At 37.2% G+C, this 26,429-nt stretch overlaps 3 protein-coding genes across 3 annotated transcripts in view; 1 reads left to right on the top strand and 2 right to left on the bottom strand.

The window, feature by feature from the left end:
* The first annotated feature begins 580 nt into the window (after positions 1 to 580).
* btbd17b (BTB (POZ) domain containing 17b) lies at positions 581 to 5,825 on the top strand. The gene is given in 4 exon segments (XM_048188103.1): positions 581 to 1,028; positions 1,030 to 1,135; positions 1,947 to 2,232; positions 4,701 to 5,825. Coding segments are annotated over 4 exon segments (1,569 nt in total). The 5' UTR covers positions 581 to 926; the 3' UTR covers positions 5,776 to 5,825.
* A 4,793-nt stretch (positions 5,826 to 10,618) lies between these two features.
* Positions 10,619 to 15,694, bottom strand: kcnj2b (potassium inwardly rectifying channel subfamily J member 2b). Its single transcript, XM_048188116.1, has 2 exons — positions 15,561 to 15,694; positions 10,619 to 14,724 (listed from the first exon to the last, which is right to left on the bottom strand). The coding sequence occupies exon 2, from the start codon at positions 14,490 to 14,492 to the stop codon at positions 13,167 to 13,169; it is 1,326 nt and encodes a 441-aa protein (XP_048044073.1). The 5' UTR covers positions 14,493 to 14,724; positions 15,561 to 15,694; the 3' UTR covers positions 10,619 to 13,166.
* Positions 15,695 to 17,206: 1,512 nt separating this feature from the next.
* Positions 17,207 to 26,429, bottom strand: part of LOC125266935 (obscurin-like) — a 251,851-nt gene continuing 242,628 nt past the window's right edge. The window contains 15 exon segments of the mRNA XM_048188075.1: positions 17,207 to 17,347; positions 17,495 to 17,554; positions 17,661 to 17,747; positions 17,914 to 17,970; positions 19,453 to 19,554; positions 20,071 to 20,115; positions 20,118 to 20,186; positions 20,281 to 20,523; positions 20,778 to 21,059; positions 21,160 to 21,330; positions 21,586 to 21,720; positions 21,793 to 22,062; positions 22,284 to 22,544; positions 23,956 to 24,228; positions 24,459 to 24,719. Of these exon segments, the coding sequence (XP_048044032.1) occupies positions 17,241 to 17,347; positions 17,495 to 17,554; positions 17,661 to 17,747; positions 17,914 to 17,970; positions 19,453 to 19,554; positions 20,071 to 20,115; positions 20,118 to 20,186; positions 20,281 to 20,523; positions 20,778 to 21,059; positions 21,160 to 21,330; positions 21,586 to 21,720; positions 21,793 to 22,062; positions 22,284 to 22,544; positions 23,956 to 24,228; positions 24,459 to 24,719 (2,423 nt within the window). The 3' untranslated portion in view covers positions 17,207 to 17,240.

Here is a 26,429-nt window from a genome sequence, read left to right on the forward strand (position 1 = left end):
AGGCCAGCAGGGGGTGCTCACCCTGTGGTCTGTGTGGGTCCTAACACCCCAGTATAGTGACGGGGACACTGTACTGTAACAAGCACCATCTTTCGGATGAGACGTTAAACCGAGGTCCTGACTCTCTGTGGTCGTTAAAAATCCCATGGCACTTCTCGTAAAGAGTAGGGGTGTAACCCCGGTGTCCTGGCCAAATTCCCTCTATAGGCCCTTACCAATCACGGCCTCCTAATAATCCCCATCCATTGAATTGGCTCTTTCACTCTCTCTCCTCTCCACCTACAGCTGGTGTGTGGTGAGCGCACTGGCGGCGTTGTACTGTGGCTGCCGTCGCATCATCCAAGTGGATGCTGCACACTGGTGGTGGATGAGGAGAGACCCCTGATATGATTGTAAAGTGCTTTGGGTGTACAGTTGTACATATGAAAGCACTATATAAATGCCTCACACACACACATATATTTATAAAACTACAAAAATACAACATTTTAGTTTGTTACAGAACATTGAACTTTGTTTTTAGGTGGTTTTATTTCTTTTTTCATGCTTTCTCTTTCAACTTTAATTGTATTAAATCTATTAAATTGCATAGAATGGGTGTTTAGCCACCCAATCAGTGATTTGTGAATGCATTTATGTGTTGTAATATGTTAATAAATAGATATCCTCTGTGCAATCCAACAAATTTGCAATGATATTCATCTTCCAGTGTATTCTTTTCCGTTATTTGTGTTAATACAGTAACAATAGACCCCATGTGTAGACAGCATCCCACTCCATACGCCCACTTCAGTCCAAACACGCGGCCCAGTGCCACAGATCGATATCATGTAACATTGAAAGAGGAGAAACTCACAATCAAAGCGGTCGTCATGGCAACGGCCCAGCCGGATTCCACCAATCAATGGGCTTCATGAGGCTGAGAGATGCTCAGCGATGTGCCAACGTCCTACATAAAGAGTGTGGGGCAGGGAGCCTGGGCAGCACATACTGAGAGAGAGAGATTGGGGTGGAAAAAAGGCATCCAGAAGAAAGAAGGACGATATTAATACAGGACGAGACATGGTGAACTCTGGAGGAAGCGTTCCAGCCGTGGTCTGCCTGGTCAATCTTTGTGTTGCACTTTGTGTAGGAGGTAAGATCATAGATTTTTTAGTAGTTGCTGGAATAGCCATATATATTTTTGTATGTTATGAGAGAAGACACTTCATGATAAATTGTCATTTTTCCTAGCCTTGTTTTTAGTATTTAACATAAAAAAGCTCCTAAACATCTGTAAAATATTTCTTTATATGTGCAGACTCAATGTTGCACAGTTCAGTTGCATTTACAAGAGAAGTCACCATCTTTACAGGAAATGCAGTAGCTTTCAAATGACTGAACTGATCAAACTGTCAGGCGCGAGTGAGTCACATGACTTCAAGAGCAGCGAGCAGCAGTCAGAGCCTTTCATTAACAAGGTCTTTCTAGTGATTTTGTATTCAGGCTTGTATGTTTTTCCTCCTTTTCTTTGGCTCTTTGACATCAAAACCTCATTTGGAAGCTGAAACGCAATATAATTGCTCTAATACTTAATATATTATATGACTCTGATTACTTTTATGATTTTGAAATGAGGAAAATTCATAGTTTAATGCCAAAAAGAGCTGGATGGAAACCCAATTTCTGAAGTGTGTTTCACATTTATAATACCAGTTCCAGCTACATAAATGACATACAAGTAAGAATTGCTGCAAATGTGAATCTCTGCGAGATTTATTCATACATTATTCAATAACCGATCAAATATGCAGTGCAAATGTATGCAAGAACCCTTGTTTTTGAATGTGCAAAAACTGTTTGTTGCTCTTCTGAAGTTAAAATGACACTTTGTACAGCCTCTTTTCTTTAGTTCCCCTCTTTCGTAGCCCCAATCCTCTCACAAATGTGGCATTTCTGTCCATCAGCTGCACTGAAGCCAGATGTGGTGTTGGAGAACAGTGCTACCACACTGAACCATTCAATGGCACTGGTGCAGCGCATGGAGGCCCTGCTGACCCAGGGAAACGGCAGTGACGTGATCCTACGCGTTCAGACCTTGAACACGGACGAGGTGAAGGTGATCCAAGTCCACTCGCTGGTGTTGACCCTACAGAGCGACGTTTTTGACGAGCTCCTACAGACCCGTAACTCCACTGCGATGGTCCTCAGAGAGTCGCCTGACTGTGCGGCTGTCTTTGATAAGTTCATTAGGTGAGCGATTCATTGCTAATGGGTCATTTAGCAAAGTTTTATACAGAGTGATTTACAATGTCCTTGGAGCAACCTTTGATTGAGGTGACTGCTCATGCTTTACCCTTGAACCTACAAACTTTCAGTCACCAGCCTAAATCTATAATCAATAAGCCATAACACTCTACTAACTGGCAGCAACTAACTGCGGTTTCTGGGGAAAAGCCTATGATGTAATGTGTTTGCCTTTTAGTTGACTTTGGTAGATAATGTATTGTGATCTCGTAATGATCTCGTTTTGTTAGGTTAGGTTAGGTTCTCAACTTGATTTGTACTGTGAAGTACTGTTACAAAAGATTAATTTAAAAGAAATATAATTTTTGTATCTAGTAATAGGCAAGGTGCTACATTTTGTTTGTTATTTTATGCTTTCTATATATATATATATATATATATATATATATATTGTACATTTTTTAATTTTATTTTACATTGTAGATTTACAACTAAATAATTTTATTTACTACTTTTTTTTTTTTTTTTTTTTTTTACAGATTTTCCACAAAACTACAGAACCCCTAAAGGGACATGGTGAAGGAAAAAATGAGGGAAAAAAAAATATTTGTCAATGCTTTTGCATTCTCTCGCAAATGTTTTGCATTCCGCAGAGAAACATTGCGTTCGCTCACAAAACCTTTTTGCAATCGAATGTTTCTCTGCGGAACACAAAAGTTTTTGCGAGGGAACGCCAAAGCATTGACTTATTTTTCCTCCCGTCTCATATTTTTTTTCCACCACCATGTCCCATTAGGGCCTCTGTACAAAACGCATTAGGAGGGAAATTTAAATCAAGTATTTAAAAATTACTCTCCACAAAGCTAACGTTAGTCTTCCTGGGGTCCATTATAAAATTGGTCCATTATAAAATTTAAATAGCAAGCCATAACATACATTCATATATAACTTACTATAGTAGTGAATTTTATGACAAAATTAAGGATAAAACAAATGCAACTGAATTACATGGACAGTCTAAAGGACACAATGGTGAAAGATCATACATTTTCCAGGTTTTACCTACATCTAGGCCTCACATCATGTCAGATAAATGTACTGTATGAAGCCCGCACATAACCTGCGAGAACAAATATGTATATCGTGGCCATGAATCACCAATTTGTTCCTACGACTTACTAATACGTAAGGACGTTTTACTAATTTGTTCCCTCACTAATAATAAATCGTGTGCATGATATAATTTGTTCAATCGTACTAAATCATGGTCATGTTGTAATATTTCATTTTATTGTTTAAGTTAAATTTAAAGGAAATTAATTAGTACAATGTGGCCATGATTTACTAAGTTGAGGGAACAAATTATTATATTTTGCACACGACTTGCTTAAAACAAAGGAACAAATTCTTAAAGGATTAGTTAACCCAAAAATGAAAATTATGTCATTAATTACTCACCCTCATGTTGTTCCACACCTGTAAGACCTTCATTCATCTTCAGAACACAAATTAAGATATTTTTGATAAAATCCAATGGTTCAGTGAGGCCTTCATTGACAGCAAGATAATTAACACTTTCAGATGTCCAGAAAGCTACTAAAGACATATTTAAAACAGTTCATGTGACTATGATAATTTTATGAAGCGACGAGAATATTTTTTGTGCACAAAAAAAAAAAAAATAACGACTTTATTCAACAATATCTAGTGATGGACGATTTCAAAACACTGCTTCCTGAAGCTTCGAAGCTTTACGAATCTTTTGTTTCGAATCAGTGGTTCGGGGCGTGAATCAAACTGCCAAAGTCACGCTCCCCAGTGGTGAACCATTGAAATTTCAAAAAACTTATGACATAACGAAGCCTCGTTTACTGAAATCACATGACTTTGGCAGTTTGATTCACGCTCTGAACCAGTGATTCGAAACAAAAGATTCGTAAAGCTTCATGAAGCAGTGTTTTGAAATCACCCATCACTAGATATTGTTGAATAAAGTCATAATTTTGTTTTTTTGGTGCACAAAAAGTATTCTCGTCACTTCATAACATTAAGGTTGAACCACTGTAGTCACATGAACTGTTTTAAATGTATTTAGTAGCTTTCTGGGCATTGAAAGTGTTAATTATCTTGCTGTCAATGCAGGCCTCACTAAGCCATTGGATTTTAATCAAAATATCTTAATTTGTGTTCTGAAGATGAATGAAGGTCTTACAGGTGTGAAACGACATGAGGGTGAGTAATTAATGACTGAATTTTCATTTTGAATTGACATTTCCCCCCCAAATGTCAGGTGTGGGTCTCCGTATAAATGAGACGATGAAGAATTGAGAAAAAGACTTTTAGTGCACCATTTATTGCAGCAGTTGTGTTACGTTATCAGTCTACATAGATCATGAAGGTAAAGTTTCAGGGTAATCTCTGGTAAAGCGTCAATGGGAAGGTTGATTTTTACAGCCTGACTTCTTTCCCTGTAGGTACTTATACTGCGGTGACATCACAGTGCGTCTGAACCAGGCCATTCCTTTACACAAGCTTGCCAGCAAGTATCATGTGTGGGACCTCCAGCTGGGCCTCACCCAATACATGACCCAGCACCTGTCCAGCGATTCGCCTACGGGTCACGTAGTGAGCTGGTACCAATACGCCACGCAGATCGGGGATGTGAGCCTGCAGAACAGCTGCCTGCAGTACCTGTCCTGGAACCTGTCATCGGTTCTGCAGAGCGCCGAGTGGAGCTCCGTGAGTGAAGAACTGCTGCTTTCTCTCTTGCAGCGTTCAGACCTGGTTCTGCAGAGCGAACTGGAGCTGTACGAAGCTCTGGAAGCCTGGATCAACCAGAACCAGCCTTCAGGTGAGACGGCCGAGAACGCACTCAAAGCAATACGTTACGCCATGATATCACCCCAACACTTGTTCCACCTGCAGAAGAAGTCGACTCTGATGTTGAAATATTACGAATCCGTACGTGATCTGCTCTTCCTGGCCTTCCAGTTCCACGCAGCCTCACCCGTCCAGCTCGCAAAGTATTTCGACGTTAACTGCAGCCTCTTCATGCCCCGTAACTACCTGTCTCCAGCATGGGGCTCCCCGTGGGTGATCAACAACCCTACTCGAGACGACCGAAGCTTCAGCTTTCAGACTCAGCTCGGACCGAGCGGTTACGACGCCAGCAAACGCGTGACGTGGAACGCTCTTTTTTCTCCACGCTGGCTTCCTCTTAGCGTGCGATCCGCTTACCCAGAGCAGGGATCCTTGCAGCCCACTCGTACGGACGGGGGGCGTCCGCGGATCATCGTCACACCTGCCACCTCAAGCCCCGACTTTGCTGGCGTCAGCTTTCAAAAGACTGTCATCGTTTCGGCCCGCAAGCAGGGGAAGGTGGTGGTCCGTCATGTCTACAACTTCCACCAGAGCACGGAGGAGGCGGGAGACTTTCTGTTGGAAGCGGACCTGCAGCGTAGAGCATCTGAGTACCTTATTGACAGCTCGCTCTACCTGCACATTATTGTGAAGCCCCTCTACCACAGCCTCATAGTTGCTAAAAAGTAAGAGTCTAGTTCCTCTACCAATGATGTATATGGTATGTAATGACCTTTGAAGGAAAGTTTTACATGTCTAAAATACATTATGCATTTGACAGACGCTTTTATTTTGATTTTAAACTTGTATGGACTTTTTGCAAATAACAAATGTTTTGATCATCACCAAATTTTATTGTTGATGTCAAAATGAAATCAAAATCGAACCTATTTCATTTTTTAAATTAATTTTCCTAGTGTATTCTAAAAAAAGAAAAATGCCCATTTCTATTCCATTTTGTTTCATTTGGACATGAGATTAAATAAGTAAAACTGGTTGTGAATGTTTTTGGTTACTTTAGCTTTTTTTTTTTATATAGTGCATGAAAGCTCACCTAAATTTTTATAGTAATTTGAAGACAAATTTCTATATTGCCATGTTTGACTTTAATTTGTTATCCCTTAAGCTGTATGGTGAGCATGCCGATTGCTTTCATAAAAAATTAAAAAAAAGTTACAAACCAAAAAAACGGTTTACCTAATTGTTCTTTGCTGATTAATGAATAATGCAAATATTATTTTAGTTTACAATGAAATATACAAAATTCATTTTTTGCTCACTTGTTATATTGCAATTCATGTTGCATTTCATTAAAACCACAATTTCTGAACCTACAAATTACTGTGTCTATTCATTAAGATTCTTTTACTTTATGAAGCTGTGATGTTTCTGGGAGGAAAATGCATTTGGAAAAGCTTTATTATTTATTTTTAATTTTAATATTGTCTTAGATAACACTGTGATGTTAAAATGTTTTTGCAACTATTGTACGTTTTGTAACTATGCATCTTATGCTTAAATACAGATATCTTAAAAATTCAGTTTAAATAGGCTGTTTAAAGGATTAGTTCACTTTCAAATGAAAAATAGCCCAAGCTTTTCTCGCCCTCAAGCCATCCTAGGTGTATATGACTTTCTTCTTTCTGACGAAGACAATCAGAGATATATTAATAAATATCCTGACGCATCCAAGCTTTATAATGGCAGTGAACAGGACCAACAAGTATGAGTTGAAGAAAGTGCATACATCCACATCCATCCATCATAATCATACTCCACATGACTCCGGGGGGTTAATAAAGGCCTTCTGAAGCGAAGCGAATGCGTTTGTGTAAGAGAAATATCCATATTTAGGATATATTTAGGAATATCCATATTTAGGAAGCAAGATATTTTACTTTGTGTCAGAAAAATATCCATATTTAACATGTTATAAAGTAAAATATCTTGCTTCCTAAATATGGATATTCCTAAATATATCCTAAATATGGGCCTTTATTAACCCCCCAGAGCCGTGTGGAGAACATTTATGATGGATGGATGCACGTTCTTCAGCTCATACTCGTTGGTCCCATTCATTGCCATTATAAAGCTTGAGAGCATCAGGATATTAATATAACTTCGATTTTGTTCATCAGAAAGAAGAAAGTCATATACACCTAGGATGGCCTGAGGGTGAATAAAGCTAATTGTAATTTTCATTTTAAAGTGAACCAATCCTTTAAGACTCTTCAAAGTCACAAGAAACTGAAAGCAGTGAGTGTTGACAACTCTCACAAGTTGAAACTTCATCATTGTTCTTTCCATGTCCTCTAGTGGTCAGAAAGTGGTACATCCTATTAGAATTAAGAGAACGGTTTAAAGCTTGGCTGCTAAATAAGCAGACACTTACTTTAGTGTTGACAGGTTTCATAATGATGCCATTTGGCAGGAGTAAAGCTATCAGAAGATATTAGAAAGCCAGCTGGAGCACAGCAGTGCAAACACAGCATTTAGAAGCAGCTGCTGGAGTGATTATGCAGGGCAGGTGCATGCTGGGAAAAGAAACATGATGCTCAGGCTGCAGTATGTTTGGAATAATAATATACTAGTTTCCTGCACCATATATACTGTATACAGACAAGTGAAAATGCAATGAAAAACAGGATGTATGCTACATTGTAGTCACATGACCTCATCATGTTTGTGTAATAAAAAAGGTGGTTTCAGATGCAGCCACATGCTTCCATACCATAGGCAAAAAAACAGTTTTTGACAGAAGAAGTATGTCTGAATTCACAGTAGTCATAAAAGAAAAGGTAAAAAGTATCTGGATGACCTAGTTCCGGCGAGATTCTGAAGTGTGTTTACGATGGACAGTTTATTATCCCATGAGGCCACGGGAGACGATTTATAAATGGCAGTGAAGTGACATAACTGACGCTGGTAGGTCACATGATAATGACAGCATGGTGATTGTAGTATGTCTGAATTACATTCACACACTAATGTAATCTGTGCACAGCATAATGCAAACTTTTTGTAGCGTGATAGTAGTGGTTCAGTGTCGCTAGAGGTCATTAATGGACACTGCTTTATGTAATCAGCATTGGAGGGAATGTGTTATCTGTCAATACTGCTCACTCAGGAAATGTCAGACTGCAGAGATGTCAACAGAGATAATGACCGTCTCGTTAACACTTTAGTATAGGGAACACATATAAACTATTAACTACAACTTTTCCCTCAATAAACTCCTAATTTACTGCTTATTAATAGTTAGTAAGGTAGTTGTTAATTTTAAGTATTGGGTAGGATAGCCAATATTCTAGTAATATGCATGCTAATAAGCAACTAGTTAAAAGACACTAAAATAAGAGAAACCTGGCTCTTTATCTTGTGTTTTTTAATCTTCATAATGCAGTTTTTGAAGATTGATGAGTTTTGAAGATCTTTATGTATAAAATAATATAGTTTGAAGTGCTTTATGTATAAAATAATATAGTTTGAAGTCATTTTATATATATATATATATATATATATATATATATATATATATATATATATATATATATGAAGGGCGTTGTTTGGCACGACGCGAAGCGGAGTGACTTATTCATGATACAGCACTAGCCTCGAGTACCTTATTGCTTTTATAAAACTGTAACCACACAATACAAATATTAAAGCCAAAAATATAAATCAATGCAACTTTCATGAAGTTAACTTTCACTATGCTTCCTTCTGTGGAAAAAAAAAAAGTCCCTGAGCGTGAACAGCAACAGAAGTTAAATTAATTACAGCATTAGATGGCGGGAAAGTCTGTCTTTATGATAATTGTTGTGTCAGTCAGTAGCAAAGACTTTTATATTGAAAAAACTGAATTGTTGTGAAGACGGAACAAGATGCAACTGACAAACACTTTGACTAGCGCTGTCAGTCACAGGAAAACCCCTTAACTGTTAAAAGGACAAGATAATACATCGGACATTTAAACAGATTTTTATTATAAACATAGATCTGATCTGAAAGGGGGGTATCACACAGTTTCTGCCAATCTCGTGTTAATATTGAGTACATTTAGAGTAATATTGCATCCTTCTTATCTCCGAAAAGTCTTTATATTTATCATATTTATAAAAGATACATACGCTGTACCAAGTCTTTCTGAAAAAAGCCAAGCTCCTGGAGGCGTGCCTGCTGTCAGTGCTGTGGGCGGAGCTAAAGTGTCACGAGGGCGCGCAGCTTTTGCATAGAGATCGTCTGCTAGCTACGACATCATTATAAATAAAAAGGGAACAAAAACGTTCGTGTTGTTTACATTTGATGCACTTGCACGCGATTGCCAACAAAACACAGACATTTAATATAGTTTTACTCACCACCAGCGATCTACAAATCCAGCATCGAACTGGACTGTGTTCTTTGGGAAGCTGAAAAAGGTAATCTTTTCCTCACAACCAAAAACACACTCCTTTGGTGACAGGAGCTGTGTCTCATTTCGGAGGCTGCATACGTCATCAAAGATACTCTGGCCATGTTTAGCATGAGAATGCAACACTTTAACAGTGTAAGTCAGAATGCATGAAATAACATTACACCAACCTTGAAGGAAAATTTGTCACAATACTCTTCTACATAATACAGTAAGCTTTACGTTTACGTTTAAGTTTATGTTGCTAAGGGTGTTGTGTAGTGATACACAGAACTGTTGGGTGAAGCGGTCATAGACCTTCATATATATATATATATATATATATATATATGAAGGTCTATGACATAGCCTACAGCGGGACCTGTATTACCACCGGTCCCGCATTTTGCGGGACAGTCCCGAAATTAGGAGCTTTGTCCCGCAAGACTTAAGTAGTGTCTCGCATTTCATTTAGGCCTATGTCTGTAATTTTTTTTACAATTACAATACCACAGTACGAAATATAATAAAAACTGTGAGCATTTAAAAATCTATTTGTGCAGCCGTCATATTCTAGCTGTGAAAATAACCATCCAACGGAATCATAGAGAGCCTATACGCTGGCATGACACGCTCAACATTTTTGTTTGCAGACTCATTGCAAACAAAAATCAGATACCTGATTGATTCAAATTCAGGAGTGAGAAACATATTGACACAAAATCTCATTTAATCTACATCACTGCTCTGTGAAACTGTGCGTCATATAGTTTTCCCTGCACAGCATGGTAGAGGGATAATCCTAATCTCAAAACTAGATTTCATTCATCAGGAATAACATTAGAGATTAAACCTAATAACTGCAGAGACCATACCTGAACTGATACGGCACTGTTAATAACTTTCACTGCAACAGCTGCTTCATATTACCTCGTGTTCTTTATTTTGTAGCTCGGATTAAGGCTTAACTCATTTTACACAGAAATACCTCTTCTTCTATTATATATATATATATATATATATATATATATATATATACACACTATACTTGATCATTACGCATCTGATGCTCAATGAAATCTAGTCAACTGATTTTTTTCTTTCTCTAGTAAAGAGGACATGTCATTGGATAATGTGGAAAATTGCCTCAGGGAGAAATCAGACTTTCAGCAGAACAAAATCCAATCCTCACATTGCATCTCCTGTGTCCAATCGATTCTCTCTTTACACAAACTAGGGTCATGGATTTAAATTAGTCCGGCCACACAATCCTTGTCTGGATGATCTGAATGTCAACTACTGTACATGAATGAACGTCTTCTCTTTAAATGTAGCATGTATACATATGTGATGCCATACTCTGAAATGTTATCATTTAGGATTACATAATTTGTGGCAATCAAAATACCTTTATTTTTATGAAATATCAAATATTCTGCAGGCCAAAGAAATATATATAATAAATTAATATTATATGATGTCGCAAACATGTCAACGATATTAATTTTAGGCTTTTTATACTTAATGTTAGAAACACAGAACATAATTATGCATAAAACCAAACATTTAAAATCATGGACCGGGGTTCACCTTGAATTTATAACAAATCAGGCAGACTTCTGCAGATGATCACACCGCAGATTACATTGTTAATCAATAATAACTTTTATTGTGGTTTGATAGCTACTCTCACAGTCTTGTATATATATAAAAAACAGATTAGATATTGGTCCCCAACTGTTTCACAGCATTGCAAGTCATTATTAATTGGGTTTGAACACATTATGTCATACAAAATAAAATAGTTTTTTTTCTCCTTTTGTCAACATGTTTATATTTTATAATCTTTCCTAAATAGCAGCAGATAAGTAACATTTGTGCCTTCATTCATAAACATTAACATTCATGTCTTCAGTCGCTGAAGCTATATTGCACATCGAAAGCACATATACTGCTATGAACATGACATTCTTTACATATTATTCAAAGATTTGCTGTAGTGTATTTACAACTCTTTGACCATTTGTGCTGTATGAATGCCAGATTTCATCCAAACCCTGAGATGTTAAGTGTGCTTTAACAAGCCCTGTCGCTCAGGTCACAGAAGATGCAGTACATGGACTGAGGAGCTTTACGTTCACTAATGGTCAAACAATAAGTGCCCTAGATTAGCTTATACGGTCATTAAAATGGATGGCTAATCTTCAGTACTGATATCGTAATGCATTTAACCACATCAAATGTACGTCATCAACAGATTTCTGCAACAGAACGGTATTTATAGAAAGAGTAGAGAAGTATGTTAAGAGACCAGCTCATTAACAGGTTCATTATTTTCAGTCAAGGTTTTCAAATCATCTGTGAACACATAGCTCTTCACATAAAAATGCCTACTGTCAATGACAACTACATTATAAATGTGAAATATGGATGCTAGTGTTCTAACTTTATACTTCTGCTCATTTATCTTGAATTTATCTTGAGTTTAAATGCTCAAAAACTCCTCTATGGCATAGACGAGATCAAAAGGAAACATTTGGTTCTCATCTTCACTACAAGCTTCATTATACCGGCTCTGCTTTTGAAGACAAACATGATTTCATCACAACACAAGGTATTATCCTGAATGTACTATTAATAGCCTGTGTGCAAGGAAGGACAATGGGACAAAATAGTCAACTGTCTGTCCTGTAAAATCATTTTGACTTGTAAAATTATAGCTCTGCTCCAAAACCTAGTGAGCTACATACATAGACAGCATGTTTTAGCATCATAGACTGGCTTCATGTGTAAAAGCTGCTCCCAAACAACATTATACTACTTCCTTAAGGCAGCCTACCTTGTTTTGGCCAACTGTATCCTTAATGGAGAAAGAATGCCCAGAATGCTTTGTGACAAGCTCAAAGAAATAAAAAGTGCATCCAAGATGACGGAGAGGAAACTAGCTCTATCCAATTTGAATGGACTGCTTTTGGACCTTTTAGAGTACTGCATCTTTAGAAAAATGCGAATGTGAAACTTCATTACACTCTATAGAACCTTTTTTAAGGGTTCCTATAATGGGATCATTTTATGGATTTAGTTTTAATTAAACTTATTTTGATTAAATTTAATGAATTAAACATCTTGTAAACATACTTCATCACTAGAAAAATGGAAATAACCCATTCAACACAAAAGTATTAAGCAAGACATTTCTCCTTATATAGACCTTATTGGTATAAAGGGCTTTTTAAAATTGAGTCAAAACCCTGGGGTTCTATATAGAATGCCATTGATCCATTTTTTTTTCCTTCCAGGAGTGGATTAATTGAAAAAAGAAAAAAAAGTGTGAAATGTAAATGAGCCATATTGAGTTGTTTTGATTGGTTTGGAATTGGTGTTAAGTTGCATTGTTTGGCCTACTTGGTTTGGAACAGAGCTTTATATCTATAATGTGTGCTGCTCTTGTCTATATTACAAATTGACTGTGTTTAAAGTGTCAAAATAGATTTGAAAGTTCATGTTTGTTGATCGGTCTTCTTAGATAACAAGCCAAAGTGAAAGTTTCAAGACATCTGCAACCCAACCTTCTGGGTTCCTCTCAAATCAATGGCAACATGCTCTCAAAACAGCATCAAAACAGCCTTTCCTCAGTCAGGCTTTTTCATTTGTAAGCTGTACACCACAAAGCATCTTTCTTAAATTGTCATATCTCTGGCTGCTGTCTTAAAGGTTTGAGCTGCAGTGGTAAAGTATCCTGACTGGAAGCCGTGCTTTTGACATCATCAATAATGGATCCTTCCAAGGCCGTACTGTCTCTTCTGTTATTCTGGTCCTCTTCATCATCACCTTCGTCATCGTCATCCTCAGTTTCCTCTTTATCCATGAAGGCTACTTCGTTCTCATAACAAAAAGAGTTCGAGCTAGATGTGATGTACTTCTTTTCGGCTAAATCTCGAGCGCTGCATTGAGGCGTGCTGGGAACCTCGTATGTGTTCTCAAAGTGCGAATAGTCAACTTTGTAATGATTTTTCTCCTCAAAGAGGACTGGCTCAAAACGATGACCCCACAGGATTTCGCTCGTCACGTAAGAGCTGCGACACTGAGTGGTCATGGCCGTAGCTTCCACCATGCCTTCCAAAATCACGACTATCTCCAGCTCCGAACTTTCCAGTTCCTGTTTGCTCATGTCATAGAATGGACTGTCCTCATCAATCTCATGGACAATGGTGATGGGAGACACTAAAAATATACGGTCAATACCAGTGTCGAATCCCACATCAATGTCTATCTGATCCAGCGGGATGAACTCACCTTCAACGGTGGTACGAGATTTGAGCAGCTGGGCACGAACGTGAGCTTCCACCAGGTGGCTTTTCCGGAGGTTCCCGACCCTCCACATCAGACACAGTTTACCGTCCCTCATGGCTATTGTGGCGTAGTGACTGAACACAAGGGTTTCATTTCTTTTCTTAGGCTTAGCCATCTTAGCCATGACTGCACCAATGATGAAAGCATCAATGATGCATCCCAAGATGCTCTGGAAAACCACCATGAAGACTGCAATAGGACAGTCCTCCGTTACATATCGGTAGCCATATCCAATAGTTGTTTGTGTCTCCACGGAAAACAGGAAGGCTGCTGTGAAGCTGTCGACGTTCGAAATGCAAATCTGTTCTTGATTCTCCGAGTCCCCTGACGAAAGTGCAACAAGCCAGAATATTAATCCAAAGAGAAGCCAGGACAGCAGGAAGGAGAGGCAGAAGAGGACCATCATCCAACGCCAGCGGATGTCAACGCATGTCGTGAAGATGTCCGCCAGGTAGCGTTGACCTTTTTCACTCATGTTGATGAACTGCACATTACAGTGTCCGTCCTTGTTGACGAAACGGCTTTGTTCTTGGTGTTGCGTGTGCACTTTGCTGCCAACGTTTCCATTGCCGTAGCCATTTTGCACAGCGATGGGGGACAGCTTCATCCCGCCTTCCTCAGAGGAAACTATGCTGTATCGGTGGGCTCTCACACTTCCCATCAGTTCTGAATGAGGGGGCTGAGCCTCGTCTGCTTTGGACAACAGTCTGAGTTTTTGGAGGACGCGTTGGAGAAACACTTTCAACCTCTCACGTGGACCAACACACAAACAACAATCAGGATTTCCTTGAAATCAAGCAAGCAATGAGATGGATGTTCCAAAAAACAATGTTTTCAATGGAGCTACGAGGATTGCTCCTCTTCCGTGAAATGACTGGACATCTTCGGCAAAACTGAAAAAATAACACAAAGTAAGAGAATGAAGAAACGAGCCTGAGCAATGAGAGCACAAAGCAAGCAGTTTTCACAAAGATTGTGCTTGTTTATGAACTATGACATGAAACTGTTCTAAAGATTAACTGTCAAGATTAAAACACAAATATATTTCCATGCATTTCTCCTTTGGCCAACATTTAAATCAAGAGTGATGTAACACTTGGCGTGGCCTGACAGAATGATCCAGAAACACAGATGTAAAGATTAAAGATGCATATTCAGTCAGCAAATGATACACCACATAATACCAAATATTACGACAATAAGATGAATAAATATATGGGTAGTTGATATAATATATGGACATGGATATGAACAAATACATTTTTAAAAGTACAAATATTAGGGGTAACACTGGGGTAAATTTATGCATATTATATGTATCATAATATCTATAACATGTAAACACATTCATATGTAAGACTCATATAATAATTATGAATTAAGAAAATGGTAACAACACAAATATACTATTGAAAAGTGTTGCAAAGATAGTCAATTTAGAAGCAATAAAACAGATACTTCTATAAGGCAGGCAAACTAGATTCGTGCTGGCATAATACACCTAAATAACACTTTACACAGGTTTAGGCCTCCAACACAAACTGATGACATACAATTTAAATTGACAACTGTCTAACAAGTTAAAATTGCGTCTCAATAAAAATGACCTAAAACTGCCCTTGATAAATTTTGACCGGTATAACACCAACTGCTAATCTCTAATGAATTCAATGGCAGTTTTAGATACTAGTAAGCAAAGATATCTCCACAAAACTAAAACGAAGCTTACCTTCCAGAGTTCAAGAACAACAGAAGTTTAGATCAGCACATTTCCGCAGATTGCAGTTGTTGTTATCCGGTGAGACAGATCAGTCAAACACCATGGGACTTGATGGTGGTTTCGATCATCTCACTCAGTGTTGGCCAAAGCTCAAGCCGATCGAAGAATAGTTTTAAAAAGCCTGTTAATCTCCGCCCAGACTGTCAGGTCATGCAGCTGTGAAGATTACAGCATCTCTCACCATATAATCACAGCCTGCCTTCATGATAACATGATGTAATAATGACAATAATCAGGTTTAAATAAATGATACGATTGCAGAGTAGAATATTAACATTTATTTAAGTATTTATTGTTAAGTTTTCAAGACAAAATAATGTACTTTGTTAAGTTAATACTCTCGGAGATAATAAACAACATGTAAGTGAATAAGTTTATTTAAATTTGTTCGTTGGATTTGTTCAGAGATGTTGTTTGTTTAGTTACACCATTTCCTTTCTACGAGCTTCTGCTGCATCCTTGCAAGTGCAAGCTGCAACCGAGCAATTTATTAATGAATAGGCTATATAAGAATATTTAAGTAAAACTGGGGTCTGTAGGATTTTTTTTAACGCTTTTGAAAGTCTCTTAATCTCACCAAGGCTCCATTTATTTGATCAAAATACATTAATAGCTGTAATTTGAAATATAACTATTTAAAATAATCGCTTCCTATTTTAATATATTTTAAAATGTAATATTCCTGTAATGGCAAAACTGAATTTTCAGCATATTACAATGATTTCTGAATGATCATGTGACACTGCTTTTAATATACTATTTTAATATATATTTTTATCGAAACCACCATCAAGTTTTGGTATCTTCAGTGTCACATGATCCTTCAGAAATCATTTTAATACGCTGATTTAAAAAACATTTCTTCTTATTATCAATGTTTTGCTGCTTAAAATTTTGTGTGGAAACCCTGATAAATTTTTTTTCAGGATTTCTTGAGACATAGAAATAGAAGTACACTTTATTTATAACACAAATGTCCCATTTGATGTGTCCTTGCTGAGTAAAAAGTATTAATTTCTTTAAAAAAAAAGGAAAAAAAAAAAAAAAATCCTACTGACCCAAAACTATTGAACGGCAGTGTATATAAAATGAGAGCAAATTTATAATACACTCAAAACTTTATAAAAAACAAAAACGACCCCCCCCCCCCCTAAAAAAACAAACAAACAAGCAAGCTGAAATATTTTGAGCATAGCTAGACAAAATATGTAGTTTCACTACACACATTTAGACAACTTTTCCAGAATCACAATTTTAACATTCTGTGATATTTCCATGTCCATGGGAACCTATGCAAATACATTTAAAATCAAGAAGACAGAAAAAAATAAAAATAGAATAAAAAAAGAAACCTGGTCATTTACTCAACAGTCAGAAAAGAAATTTCCTTTCACTGAATATTCTGTTCGCTCAGTTGTCAAATGATCAGCTGTTATTAACCAACATAAATACACACTGTGCAGAACTAAACAATAATGGCTTTTTTCTAATGAATAACAAAAGCTGATAATTTCTAATAAAAGCTCATTGCTTTTCAAACATTAACAAGCATTGTCTCTGAAGCACATTTATGATTGCTAATATTACAGTAAGTTCTGGTAAATCTATTGCCTTGATGATCCTGGTCATTCACTTCTCAACCTGCTGTAAACTCATCAGTATCCTGGGATTGAAGTTTCTACTCCGGACATCTTTTTTTTTCACCTGAGCATACGTCACATCACTAGATCCAGCACCTGAAAATATATGAATTAACTCAAAATAAACATTTCTAATTCTTATGCAGCATTTCATTTCATTCTTAGATTCTCAATAATGCATGTAGATGAAGTTTTCAGTGGTTTCTCGTGAATTGTGATTGATGTTTTTAGTCTGATGCTCACCTTGACCTGTTTCCAGCTTCAGTTCAGAGTACAGGCCGTCCCAACTCTCAGTGTTTTTGACTAGAAGATGAAAAAGTTCATATCACTAGTGCTTACTGTATGTCCAACAGTGAAATATAACATTTTAACATGCTAAAAGAGAGCAGAAATTTTTGTGTCGAATTACCTTTTTTTTCTTTCTTTTTCTTCTGTTTGTTTGTAGATTTGAGTTCAATCTCAGCATATGTGATCTCAGTCGGTCCACTTTCACTGTCTACAATGAACAACAGAAAGAAATAAGACACTTGGTTGAATTTGATTTCCTTTGCAAAAATCACAGTGATACAAAAAATGATGGATTTGATGTCCAGTTTCTTTAGAGAAAAACTACTGAACTCATTATAATGACATAAATTACTTTAAATGACATCATTAGTTACCCGTGCTTCTGTCTCTATTAACAGTTGTGTCAACTGAGTCATAAACATGTGCAGTTCCTGTAATAAATTAATACATTAATTAATTTCCAATAATAGATATATTTTTCAAAGATTTTTGCTCATGCATCTTATTAATTCAATTCCACAGAAAAAATATTGACGTCATGTTGACATAAAAAATAAAGCACCAGACATAATATTTAATGTGCTATTAATATTCTAAAGTAAATTAAATATATTTTGCTATGCAGTTTTTGATAAAACCAAATTACATCAAGTTGAAATATACAGGTGCATCTCAATAAATTAGACTATCATGAAAACATTTTTTTCTGTAATTTAATTCAAAAAGTAAAACTTGAATATATTCTAGATTTATTAGACATAAAGTTAAATATTTCCAGACTTGTATTGTTTTCATTTTGATAATTACAGCTTGCCGCTCATCAAAATCAAAAAATCTGTATCTCAAATTATTAGAATATTTAATTTCAAGTTCTATTAAATGACCATTCTCAGGGAATAAATACTGGGTTTAGGTCAGTAATCCCAACAGCAGTCATGGGGAAGCCTGCTGAATTGACAGTTTTCCAGAAGACGATCATCAAGACCCTCTACAATGAGGGTAAGCCACAGAGGGTCATTGCTGAAAGAGCTGGCTGTTCGCAGAGTGCTGTGCCAAAGCATATTCATGGAAAGTTGACTGGAAGAAAAAAGTGTGGTAGGAAAAGGTGTACAAGTGAAAGGAATGACCGCAGGCTTGAGAAGATTGTCAAGCGAAGCCAATTTAAGAACTTAGGAGAGCTTCAAAAGGAGTGGACTGAAGCTGGAGTCAGTGCATCAAGAGCCACCGCACACAGTGTGGTGTTACTGTGCTTGATTGGCCAGCAAACTCACCTGACCTGAACCCCATAGAGAATATATGGGGTATTGTCAAGAGGAAGGTGAGAGACACCAGACCCAACAATTCAGATGACCTGAAGGCTGCTATCAAAGCAACCTGGGCTTCCATTATACCTGAGCAGTGCCACAGGCTGATTGTCTCCATGCCACGCTGCATTGATGTAGTAATTAATGCAAAAGGAGGCGCAACCAAGTATTGAGTGCATAGAAATGAACATACTTTTCAGAAGCCTGACATTTCTGTTTAAAATATACTTCATTCTTATGAAGTATTCTAATTGGTTGAGATAGTGAATTGGTGGGTTTTTGTTAAATGTGAGCCACAATCATCACAATTAAAAGAACCAAAGACTTAAAGTACTTCAGTCTGTGTGCATTAAATTTATTTAATACAAGAGTTACACAATTTGAGTTGAATTACTGAAATAAATTAACTTTTCCACGACATTCTAGTTTATTGAGATGCACCTGTATGTATATGTCAATGACACAAATATCATGTTAAACTTTAGAGGAGTGAAACATTATTTATTTGAGAGATCTGTCCTGTCACTTAAAAGTTACTACTAAGTGTCTTTTATCTCAGCTTGTTAAGATTTATGGGTCTTTATTAATGAGTAAAGAATAAAGACTGACCAGACAGAAGTGTCTTGTATCCGTCTTCACTCTGGTTCTGCTCTGATGTCTGACTGACGTTCTGCTGTTGACCGACAGCAGAGGGAGACTCACATCTTCCACCTAGACAAACACAAAATGTTTATGTACAACGTAAATGTTTTGAGGAAAATCTCTATCATGTGTACATGTTTGAGCATGACAATGTGTTAAGTGACATGTTTTTATTTATTTATTCATTATGGTTCTGTTCCAAAACATTAATCTGCCTCACTGCCTGCTGTCTTCATAGGCAGAAAAAGAAACTGATAAATGAATAATTGTGAGTGCTTTACATACAGTAACTTTGTATATCAAACAACTATTAGACAAGATGGAGGACTCACTTCGATGAGTTTCAATGATTTCAATATAGATGAGAAATATTTTCATCAATACTTTTCAGTATTGAAATCAGAAGCCTAATTTAAGATAATCTCCCAGCTTGAGAAGCTGAAAACTGACCAAAAAACACACCAGCTTTACCAGGTTGGGAGACCAGCTAAGACCAGAAAACCAGCTTAGACTGATGTAAGATTGAAGCTCACAAGGTTTAGAGACAGAGCTATAGTGTCTGAAAATGAATATCAGATGATGAACCTTTGTTGTTTCTGTAGCGCCACAGCAGGACCAAGAAGACAACGTCAAAAATACAACAGTCAGTCCTGCAGTCACTCCAGTTATCACAGCTTGTTTGAGACCATCAGATCTTGAGGCTGGGGATACAGAGATACATGTATGTTTACATTTAGATTAGTGCTGTAAATTGTACAGGAACATTTCAATAGTGTTTATAGTTCTTACTCTCACCTCTGACTGAGATCCAGCTCTTGGGCGACTCTCCTCTCTCTGGGTGTTTGCAGTAGTAGAAACCCTCATGTGACTTTGAGACAGTAGAGATGATCATCTCTGTAGTTTGATTCTGGATGAGTGATCCATCTTTATAGAAATCAGCTCTGAGGTTTGATATGGTTTTATTTTGATCTAAACAGTGTAGAGTCAGAGTATCTCCTTCATTCACAGGATGAACAGGACTCTCCAGAATCACACCAGCTACAGAAACACAGGAAACATGCAACATGAACAAAACGGTAACATAATAAAACAAGACAAAATAAAAATAGATGTTTATATTTTCCACTGCCCACTGGTTTCTGAGTGTTTTAGTGTGTTGCTATGATGGTCTGGCTGTTTTCTTACTGGCCAAAGTCACGACTGTATCTAATGCTTCCTGCTCTTGTTAACTTTCTTCATGCATTGATTGTAAACTGTCAGTGAAATGAACAAACACAGAAACACAGACTCACAGTGTACAGTGATATTAACAGGATGAGATTTCTCTCCAGATTCAGACTGACACCAGTACACTCCAGTGTCTGATGGGATGGTGGATCTGATTGTACATGTAGATCCTGTTTGTGATCCAAACACTGATGATGAACAATCTTCCAGCCCAAGACTGTCTGTGTATCTTCTGACTGTCCATCCATCAGAGTTACTCTTGTTCTCACAGCTCAGAGAGAGAGAGACAGATGTGAAGTGTTGAGCTCTGCTGGGACTGATGATCAGAGACACTGGAGGAGAAACACCTGACAACACAATTACAGCAGTAATTTAGTAATGTTTGAGAACATATTTAATTTCCTTTATTGAAGACAAACCCATCGTTTAAGTTCTGCATGAACTCACCAGTGACCCACAGTAGTTGTGTGTTGCTGTATGGTGTTTTATAGGCTGTTTTTTCTCTCTCTGCTCTGCACACATAAACTCTTGTGTGGTTTAGAGCAGCAGAACTGACAGTGTATTTTCCTCCAGATCCTCTGCTGCTGTCTGAGAGCAGCTTATAGTGATCTCTGACGTCTGTAAAATAAGAGAATGTGAAGTTAACACTTTAAAGAAGGACTTCTATTGGATCTGGCCCTTATAAATTACATTTGTATCAAAACTTGAACCTGAATAAACTCTGTTACATTGGTGTAACTCAATATGTTCAGGGTTTGATCAATGGCTCTTATGTTGTTACAGAGGAGTGACTGTAATGGAGGATTGGGGATTAAATGATATATTTCACTTCAATAAAACCAGTTCATTGAGATGAAACACGTTATAACTGACCTGATGAGACTTCAGTTTGAGTGAACCAGCTGAATGTCCAGCCTGTAGAGGAGCCGTTAACCTCACAGATCAGAGTCACTGGATCTCCTTCAGTCAACCACTTCTGAGGAGAAACACTTAAAACTGCTCTGGGATCTGAAATTGAGAAATCACTAATTAATAACATGTTAAACTTGTGTGTGTTTATGAAGAGATGATCAAACTCACCTGATACTGTCAGTGTAACTTCATCACTGCGGCGTGACCAGCGTGATCCTCCTCTCTCTGATCCATCACAGGAGTATTTACCAGCGTCAGACACAGAAACAGAACTGAATGTGTGTTCCTGTAGTTCACTGAAAACTCTTGAACCTCCTTTATACCAGATGTACCTCCAGCTAGTGACTCCTTCATCATCAATGTCACATCTGAGAGTGACTGTCTCTCCTCTGAATACATGTTGATCAGGTTTAATGGACACTTTGGCTTTTGGTCTTTCTGTATGATGACAACAATAAACAATGAAAATTATGTGATAAATAATATAATAAATACAAATAATAAAATGTGCTGTTTTTATTGAATGAACAGTTACTTGATAATAAAACACTAAATCAAGTTAAACTGAAGTGTTGTTCTCTATAGCTGTTCATTCAGTGTCTAATGATTCATTTTCACTAAGTTCTCAGAGCTGATCATTAAATGAGAGAAACACTTGCCATGTATTGTCACTGTTACTGGTTCACTGTAATCTGTGTGATATCCTCGTCTTCGTGCTCTGCACCTGTACTCTCCTCCATCAGAGACTTTCACAGGTTTGATTGTCTTAGTTTCAGCTTCAGGAGATTCAGAGTTTGAGTTTTTACTCCAGAGAAACTCCCATCCATCCCGTGACGGATCCACCTTACATCTGAGAGTAACTGAGTCTCCAGTGAACACTGAACTCTGTGGCTCAACAGTCAGAGTTGGTTTGGGAAAATCTGTCAATATAAAATTATTGGGAATTTGGGAGCATGAGTTCTGAAATGTTTTCAACAGATGATCTCATTCTCTCACTGGTAAATTATTAATGTATTTTGATTTCATAGACAATGTAAGAAACATTACATGGTCAAAAAGGCCAACATAATGGACAATGCAAAAACATAAAAGACAATACAGGTTCAAACCCACAATCTTTGTGTTAATGATCTAGAGCTCGACCCACAGTGTCACAGCACCAACATCTACACCAGCAGTCACAGAGACACACCATTCAACAAAGTGTTGTGCAGCTGCAGCAGTTTACATGAACATTTAAAATGATCTACAGTAGATGATAGTGTTGGATAAACTGGTTTTGTTTCTGACCAGTAGGTGGTGCTGTCACCAAACCTGGCATCTGCTCAGATAAATGGACAGACAAATCTATATTCAATAAGAATTCAAAGGAAATCTTTGTTTTGAGGATTGGTGGCAAAGAGGTGTTTGTACTCACTGCTGTGTGTGTGTGTGTGTGTGTGTGTGTGTGTGTGTGTGTGTGTGTGTGTGTGTGTGTGTGTGTGTGTGTGTGTGTGTGTGTCTGTGTGTGTGTGTGTGTGTGTGTGTATACTTTGATGGGTGATCTAAGGGAGACCGCGCTTTTGCTGTCACTGGTCCAAGACTGTGGAATAAGCTTAGATAAGCTAAGCTTCAAGATTAGATCGTCCTCTACACTAGGCATCTTCAAGAGCCGTTTAAAACTACATCTGCTTTCTCTGCATTTTAACTTCACACAGGAGTATTTATTATTGATGATGACTATTAATGATGAGGATGTGTTTTTGTTGTGTTGTTTGTTTGATTTATTGTATTTTAATTATTGGTTTTGCTTACAATGTACAGCACTTTGGAGCTACAGAGTAACCTGGAAAGTGCTTTATAAATAAATAAATACAATGAAACGCAGAGCACAAATTCAGAGTATGGGACACCATACTTGGCCTCGCGTGACTTTCATTTTTACACTTTATTATTTTGTTCAACCCACTACAGTGTATGAATGTATTTATTTTTCTTTTGCTTTTTGTTTATCTGTTGTATCATGTATTATTAATAATTATATCTCAGTCTGTAAGGACTTTTAGTTTCACTTATGTTTGCCTGTAATGTCTGTTACTGTTTAAATGAAAAATAATAATAAAAAAAATATTCAATATGAAAAATCATCATCAAGACACATAATTACTACTTTTAGGGTGTTATTTGGTAATGAATGTGAAAAAATCCAATAATCCAGCCAACTTTGAGACTCGCATTTAAAATCATGTGAGACAATTTTGGTTTAAAAAAATATCTTAATGTGAAGAAACAAATCACTCATTAATAACATGATAAACTTGTGTGTGTTTATGAAGAGATGATCAAACTCACCTGATACTGTCAGTGTAACTTCATCACTGCGGCGTGACCAGCGTGATCCTCCTCTCTCTGATCCATCACAGGAGTATTTACCAGCGTCAGACTCAGAAACAGACCTGAATGTGAGTTCCTGTAGTTCAGTGGAAACTCTGGTTGAACCTCCTTTATACCAGATGTAACTCCAGCTAGTGACTCCTTCAGCATCAATGTCACATCTGAGAGTGACTGAGTCTCCTCTGAATACATGATGATCAGGTTTAATGGACACTTTGGCTTTTGGTCTTTCTGTACAACAACAAACAATAAAAATAACGTGATGAATATAATAAATGAAATAAATAATAAAAATGAAAATAATAAAATGTGCTGTTTTTTATTGTATGAACAGTTACTTGATAATAAACACTAAATCAAATTAAACTGAAGTGTTGTTCTCTATAGCTGTTCATTCAGTGTCTAATGAATCATTTTCACTAAGTTCTCAGAGCTGATCATTAAATGAGAGAAACACTTGCCATGTATTGTCACTGTTACTGGTTCACTGTAATCTGTGTAACGTCCTCGTCTTCGTGCTCTGCACCTGTACTCTCCTCCATCAGAGACTTTCACAGGTTTGATTGTTTTAGTTGCAGCTTCAGGAGATTCAGAGTTTGAGTTTTTACTCCAGAGAAACTCCCATCCATCCCGAAACAGATCCACCTTACATCTGAGAGTAACTGAGTCTCCAGTGAACACTGAACTCTGTGGCTCAACAGTCAGAGTTGGTTTGGGAAAATCTGTCAATATAAAATTATTGGGAATTTGGGAGCATGAGTTGTGAAATGTTTTCAACAGATGATCTCAATCTCTCACTGGTAAATTATTAATGTATTTTGATTTCATAGACAATGTAAGAAACATTACAGGGTCAAAAAGGCCAACATAATGGACAATGCAAAAACATAAAAGACAATACAGGTTCAAACCCACAATCTTTGTGTTAATGATCTAGAGCTCGACCCACAGTGTCACAGCACCAACATCTACACCAGCAGTCACAGAGACACACCATTCAACAAAGTGTTGTGCAGCTGCAGCAGTTTACATGAACATTTAAAATGATCTACAGTAGATGATAGTGTTGGATAAACTGGTATTGTTTCTGACCAGTAGGTGGTGCTGTCACCAAACCTGGCATCTGCTCAGATAAATGGACAGACAAATCTATATTCAATAAGAATTCAAAGAAAATCTTTGTTTTGAGGATTGGTGGCAAAGAGGTATTTGTTGCACATGATGGATAAGAATGCATGTTTTTGGATTTATAGTGATTTATTTACCAAATTCAATTATAACTTTGAGAAAAATTATTATATGAAAGTTATTAGAAGTGTTCGTTTACCAATGATCAGTATGTTAAAATGTAAAAAAAAAATTGACATTTTTGAGGTATTTAATTGGATAAAACAAATAAATAAATAAAACAAAAAAATATTTATTTTCCATCCATTACTTTGCATATGTAACAAAAATGTGGACTTTGTTATAAATCATTTACTTTTTGTTAAAATATTTTATTCACAAAGGCAAAGTTTTGAAAACAGCACCCTGAATGTCTTTAAAAGAGTGAACCCTAAATATACTGAGGCCTTACAAATGATGAGAAGTTATAAAGCCAGGAAATCATTTGATTTGTTTAATCATGGGGGGCAGTTGTGGCCTGATGGTTAGAGAGTCTGGAGAAGAGCTTTCGACTTTCCAGCAGTATGTTCGCCCGCTGTCTGAGCAGCAGTGGATGGCTTTTCAGTCTAATGAAAAAAGATCGAGATCGCCTGAAGATCAAATCGAGATCGCCTGAACATCAAGACAGCGTGAGAAGAACTTTGTTGCCTCCAGTGATCCGGGAAAGTGGATAACGCTAGCAACATTATTAAACGGGATATTCTTCAGGAATGGAGTTTTTACAGCGGAAAGCCACAGTGGTAAGCCTTTTGGATTACAATTTTTGAAATATGTGGCGAGAGTCTTGAAGAAGTTCCCGGTGACACAACCATATCCTGAAAATTTAACATCGGCCTTAGTAGCTGACTGGATCTGTGAACAGCTTGTGAGAAACCGTCTTGCCCTCTCTGCGGACAGGAGCAACTAGCAGCCAGTGGAATAAAAAAGTGAGCAAGAACAAACTTGCATATTTGTAGCAGCACAGAAGATCTAAAGCAATTCAAGTCATCCTGAACAACAGTAAATATCCCGACCCTCCTTCCTGTCCTAGTGACACAACAGTTATACAAACTTATCATGATAACAAATGTTTAAATCGCAAACGTAATGAAGACCTCCCACCTCCACCTTGGTATTTGAATGTGTCGCCACCGAAGCCAGCTTTTTTCCCTGAAACAACACACTTCACATACAAGAAGGTGGAGACTGTTTTAAATAACCTCCCTAACAACAAAGCTAGTGGGAAGGATGGCGTGACATATGAGACATTGAAAACCATGCAGTCA

The sequence above is a fragment of the Megalobrama amblycephala genome, linkage group LG1 (genome assembly GCF_018812025.1).
Source record: "Megalobrama amblycephala isolate DHTTF-2021 linkage group LG1, ASM1881202v1, whole genome shotgun sequence".
Taxonomy (NCBI): Eukaryota; Metazoa; Chordata; class Actinopteri; order Cypriniformes; family Xenocyprididae; genus Megalobrama; species Megalobrama amblycephala.

Coding starts and splice junctions, on each gene's coding strand:
- kcnj2b (XM_048188116.1), bottom strand. CDS start 14,492: ATGGGAAGTGTGAGAGCCCACCGATACAGCATAGTTTCCTCTGAGGAA.